This window comes from Nerophis ophidion, linkage group LG20 (genome assembly GCF_033978795.1).
Source record: "Nerophis ophidion isolate RoL-2023_Sa linkage group LG20, RoL_Noph_v1.0, whole genome shotgun sequence".
Lineage (NCBI taxonomy): Eukaryota > Metazoa > Chordata > Actinopteri > Syngnathiformes > Syngnathidae > Nerophis > Nerophis ophidion.
Window position 1 is genome coordinate 5,866,018 of NC_084630.1, and position 6,130 is coordinate 5,872,147.

Genomic DNA, 6,130 nt, shown 5'->3' on the forward strand with positions numbered 1-6,130 from the left:
TCATTGGTGGAGCATAATATTGTTGTTTTGTAATATTGTTTTTAACATGGCTGTGCAGCACTTTGGAAATGTTATCGTTGTTTAAATGTGCTATATAAATAAAGTGGATTGGATTGGATATTGTATGCACATCAGGGTTTTCATAGTTTTGAAAACCCAGAAATTAAGTTAAAATAATACCCTTATAACCCAAAAAATGTATTTCTCTTTATAAAAATTATTTCTAAATTCAACCCAACACTTGCAACTCATAAATTGGGTTATAATAATAATAACCCATAATTTTTTAGTGTGTACACGTAAAAAAATGTTGAGTTAAAAAAAATAGCCCCATTTTAACACAACTGCTGGTTCAGAAAAGGACAAACCCCTTATTTGACTTATTTTTTACTCAACGTTTTCGGTAAATTTTTTTCAACCCAACTAAGGGTAAAAAATTTGAACCTTATAACCCAAAAAAAAAGGAATGTTCTTCATAGAAATAACTCCAAAATGTACACTCGCAACTCATAAATTGGGTTATCAAAATAACCCCGAATTTTAATGTGTAGACCAGGGGTGTCAAACTCAAATACAGAGTGGGCCAAAATGTAAAACTGAACAAAGCCGCGGGCCAAGGTTGAACAAATTAACCTTTTAATAGGGACCCAAACAAGTTTTGCAATGAATATTGAACAAGCAAGGCTTAAATAGGGCAGCACTGTGGGACAGGGGTTAGTGCATCTGCCTCACAATACGAAGGAGTAATCTTGGGTTCAATCCCGGGCTCGGGATTTTTTTTGTGTGGAGTTAGCATGTCCTCCCCATGACTGCGTGGGTTCCCTCCGGGTACTCGGGCTTCCTGCCATGGAACAGGCAGAGTTTATACAACAAAATAGTGCAAAATCAACTTTCAAAAAACAAACGAAAAAACATCAGTGGTATATTAAATAAAACGTAATTAAAAAAATGAATGCCTCTTTTCTATTTGCAGCCTTCTGAGGTAAATATCAACATTAACTTTTTCCGCAGGCTAATAAATTCTAAAATAAAATAGAAATTAGGTGGGCGGGGTTTGGTGGTAGCGGGGGGTGTATATTGTAGCATTCCGGAAGAGTTAGTGCTGCAAGGGGTCCTGGGAATTTGTTCTGTTGTGTTTATGTTGTGTTACGGTGCGGGTGTTCTCCCGAAATGTGATTTGTCATTCTTGTTTGGTGTGGCTTCACAGTGTGGCGCATATTTGTAACAATGTTAAAGTTGTTTATACGGCCACCCTCAGTCTGACATGTATGGCTGTTGACCAAGTATGTGTGTGTGAAAGCCGCATATATTATATGACTTGGCCACCACGCTGTTTATGTGGAGGAAAAGAGGACGTGACGACATGTTGTAGAGGACAGTGCCTTTAAGGCACGCTCCAAATATTGTTGTCCGGGTGGAAATGAGGAGAATGGTTGCCCAGGGAGATTTTCGGGAGAGGCACTACATTTTGGGAGTCTCCCGGGAAAATCGGGAGGGTTGGCAAGTGTGAGTATTAGCGGTGAATGTGGTGTTACCGGCGGGCCAACTCTAATGTTAATTTGATATTGCCTCAAGGGCCAAATTAAATTAAACGGCGGGCCATATTTGGCCCGCGGGCCAGAGTTTGACACCCATGGTGTAGACCAGGGGTCGGGAACCTTTTTGGCTGAGAGAGCCAAGAATCCAAATATTTTAAAATGTATTTCCGTAATAGCCATATAAACATTTTTTCAACACTGAACAACTAAATGTGTGCATTTTTAAGTAAGACCAACATTTTTAGAGTATAATAGGTCTCTTATTCTTTGTAATAACATTGTTATTCTGAAGCTAACTGTGGAGGGGGCGTGGCCTGCGGGCCTGCAGCAAAGCGGGGTGTTGCCAGGATCGGCCCACCTTTGCTTTGTTATCTAATCATCTGTCGCTCTGTTATAAGCAGCAGCCAGGAATAGAGACAGGGTTGGGGCTGGAGCCAGAGCGCGAGCGAGAACGAAAGACAAAAAGACAATTGTTAGGAAGCAACTGAGAGACTTATTGAAAAATAAAACAATATTGTAACCCTGAAACAGGCTCTCATGTCGGTGCTTGGTGGTCTGAAGAACCCCCAGGAGGGCAAGCCCCACACTAACCAATAATAAATACGTAACTTCTTACCATTAACGCAACTTCTTGAACAGGTGCGGTAGAAAACGGATGGATGGATTCAAAATGCATGAGAATTTTTTATATTTTGAGCGTTATTTTTAACACTGTGATTACACGTGGAATTATTCATTACTTATCGTGTTACGCTATGTCAGCTCAGATTTATCCGAGAGCCAGATGCAGTCATCAAAAGAGCCACATCTGGCTCTAGACCAGGGGTGCCCATTACATCGATCGTGAGCTACCAGTCGACCGCGGGGGGTGTGTCAGTCGATCTCCAGCCAGGCTTTTAAAAAAAATAGACCTAAAAATTAGTGATCATCAATCTTCGCCAAGACGTCACTTGAATGACATTCACGGTACCGGAGGGTCTTGTGAGATGACGCTGGCTGCTGCAAGATCATTATTATGAAAATATGACCGAGAGGAAGGCGAGAAACACTTTTTATTTCAACAGACTCTCGCGCCGTACCTTCCGTCAAAACTCTAAAGGCCGACTGCACATTTCCTATCTTCACAATAAAAGCCCTGCTTCATGCTGCCTGCGCTAACTAAGTACAGAGTCTCGGAAAACTGGCGTGCACAAGCGATCCCTCAGAAAGCTGGCGTGCACATCACTTGTGCACGCCAGCTTTCCGAGACTCTTATTTTGTTAGCGCAGGCAGCATGAAGCAGGGCTTTTACTGTGAAGATAGGAAATGTGCAGTCGGCCTTTAGAGTTTTGACGGAAGGGACGGCGCGAAAGTCTGTTGAAATAAAAAGTGTTTCTCGCCTTCCTCTCTGTCATTTTTTCATAATAATGAACTGGCAGCAGCCAGCGTCATCTCACAAGACCCTCGGGTGCCGTGAATGTCAATCAAGCAAGCTACGGAATTTGCCGCCAATGTTTTTCTTGTAAAGTGTATGGAAGCTGGATGAATTAGATGCCAAAAACCAACCACTTTCATGTGGTATTGTACAGAAAGGACAACTTTTTTTCTCCTCCATTTGAAAATGTGGGCGTTATCATCATTAATGTCTGATTCCAATCAATGCAAGTCATCAGAATCAGGTAATACACCAACTTATATTCTTTGTCTTTGTGAAAGAAAGACATCTATATGTGTTACACATGCTTGTATTATCATTAAACACATTTAACTTGTTTACAAAAATGTCTCTTTCATAAATAAATAAATATAAATGATATATATAAATGAGGTAGATCCCCTCGAGTTGGTCAATTGAAAAGTAGCTCGCCTGCAGAAAAAGTGTGGACACCCCTGCTGTAGAGCCATAGGTTCCCTACCCCTGGTGTAGACAAACAGCTCTGAGAAATGTTTTATTACTTAAAAAAATGTTTTAATACAATTTTACCCAAACATTCAATAAAGTCAAATACAAGTAAGACTTCTCTTTTGTAAAGTAAATCTATACATCAACAATGTGATTTGCCTGAGTGGCCAGACAAGACGGGTAAAATTTCAACATTTGAATTTTTTATTTTTATTTTTTTACTTGATTAAGAATAGGGCTTCACGGTGGCAGAGGGGTTAGTGCGTCTGCCTCACAATACGAAGGTCCTGCAGTCCTGGGTTCAAATCCAGACTCGGGATCTTTCTGTGTGGAGTTTGCATGTTCTCCCCGTGAATGCGTGGGTTCCCTCCGGGTACTCCGGCTTCCTCCCACTTCCAAAGACATGCACCTGGGGATAGGTTGATTGGCAACACTAAATTGGCCCTAGTGTGTGAATGTGAGTGTGAATGTTGTCTGTCTATCTGTGTTGGCCCTGTGATGAGGTGGCGACTTGTCCAGGGTGTACCCCGCCTTCCGCCTGATTGTAGCTGAGACGGACGGTTCATTCGAAAAAAAAAAAAAAAATTCTCAGCGCTACTCATACTCCATGCTTTTTATCAACAGTATGGCTTGAAAAAGCGCGAGGAGGCGGAGGCTGAGGCAGCGGCGGCGGCGGAGGAGACTGTGGCGGGCAGCTTGACCCGACCCAAGAAGGCGGTGCCGACCGGCTGCGGTGACGAAGAGGAGGAGGAGAGCATCATGGACACAGTGATGAAATACCTTCCAGGTCCGCTGCAGGACATGCTAAAGAAGTAGTCAGTAAGTCCTTCACAAGTTGGCTTCAATCCCAAACCGGCGCCAGATTAGCATTGTATAGTTTCAATTTTGTTTTATTTAGCATTGTGTGGAAATGCAGCAGTCCGGCGTCACCGGCCAGGTGCGCCAAAGCGGAGGGTCTTCACTTCTTCTCTGACTACTTTTAAACTCCCTTGAAGAGCTTAAAGCAACAACACCTCGCTGTTCACTTTAATTGTACATAAACAAAAATCTATTACAAGCCTCAAGCCGGGCCAAACAATCACATCCAAAATATACTGAATCCATTTATTATACTGTGTCTCTCCGAATAGAAAATGTGATGACTTGATAAGCCATATTTAAAAAAGAAAAGAAAAAAGATTTAATACAATGTCTGTGTGCTCCTGAAGCTATTGTTGTGTCTCTCACCTATTTTGCACAGTGTTACACGTTCTCTGTGAAAAGTGTCGTCTCTCTCCCCGCCTTCTAAGTGTTTGTGTAGCGTAGAAAATGTTTATTGTATCGGAACTTCTTGTGTCTTGCATGCCATTTTGTCTTGACAAGTTGTGTGACCCATGTAAACCTTTTTAACCCTCTTCTTTGTTATGCAAAAAATATTAAGGCAATAACCCCTCAGTTTGTGTGTTTTCTCATGTCAATATAACCTCCAATAATGATGCTAATACGTAATAAAGCATTTAGGATACTTCTTTTGCAAGGGTTTTCTTTTTTGTTGGGAAAAAAAAAAACTTTAAAAGTACCGTATTTCCTTGAATTGCCGCCGGGGGGGTTAATTAATTTAAAACCTCTTCTCACTCCTGCGCTTACCAAAGGTATGCAGTAAAAATTTGAGTGTGATGTAAGCTTGGACCTTAAATCCTACTGAATAGCTCTTAATCTTCTTCCCTTTATGTGATTTCAAATTGAAATCAACCTCCTCCATTTTGAAAATGATGACAGGGGAAGTGTCACTCGTGACGTCACGAGTTTGACCAGGCGGTAAATATTTTGGGAAGCGGTAATTCAAGGCAGGCGCGTACTATATGCCCTGTGGCAATTCAAGGAAATACGGTATACAGTTTATAACAACATTATTATCATTTTTTCAACAGGGTGAGAAGAGCGATAGACTTTTTCTTGTTAATTGTGATTTCGTTTCACGTCCTATTTAGGGCTAGAAGAGACCGTATGTGATCATGAAATAAAAGTGTTTCACTGAGATTTTATTTCTTGTAGTATGGGTGTGAAAAAGGCCGCCGAGGCGACATAGACCTTCATGAGCAATAAGGAATTATTATGTATGTTTCTGCCTGATAAATCAATAAAAATCGAATATCTTGTTCACACCAGTAATGTTATTATTTTTCTCTGTGATGTTGGCTGATGTGTAAGTAACACCAAACCCCGAGCTAAAAGCTACATACTGGGGGTCGCCCCCTAGTGGCTCTCTGGAGCTTTTTTCAAAAATATATGAAAAATGGAAAAAGATGAGGGGGAAAAAACATTTTTTGTTTTAATATGGTTTCTGGAGGAGCACAAACATGACACAAACCTCCCTAATTGTTATAAAGCACACTTTTTATCAGTAACCCACTAAATTTACTCTATTACATCTACTTGAGTAACTTCTGGGATAAATTGTACTTCTAAGAGTAGTTTTAATGCAACATACTTTTATCAATCAATCAATCAGTTTATTTATATAGCCCTAAATCACAAGTGCCTCAAAGGGCTGCACAAACCACAACGACATCCTCGGTAGGGCCCATTTAAGGGCAAGGAAAAACTCACCCCAGTGGGACGTCGACTATGATGACTATGAGAAACCTTGGAGAGGACCACATATGTGGGCAACCCCCTCCCCCTAAGGGGACTGAAAGCAATGGCTGTCGAGCTAATCTAACATTATATT

At 41.1% G+C, this 6,130-nt stretch overlaps 1 protein-coding gene across 2 annotated transcripts in view; it reads left to right on the forward strand.

The window, feature by feature from the left end:
• The window catches only part of LOC133538680 (complexin-1-like), a 55,131-nt gene extending 49,564 nt beyond the window's left edge, over nt 1-5,567 (forward strand). The window contains exons 4-5 of one of the 2 annotated variants that reach the window (XM_061880379.1): nt 4,045-4,239; nt 4,319-5,567. In XM_061880379.1, the coding sequence (XP_061736363.1) occupies nt 4,045-4,236 (192 nt within the window). In that variant the 3' untranslated portion in view covers nt 4,237-4,239; nt 4,319-5,567. Of the gene's footprint in view, nt 1-4,044 lie in introns of both variants that reach the window. The other variant, XM_061880378.1, reaches the window with a different exon arrangement.
• Nucleotides 5,568-6,130: the final 563 nt, after the last annotated feature.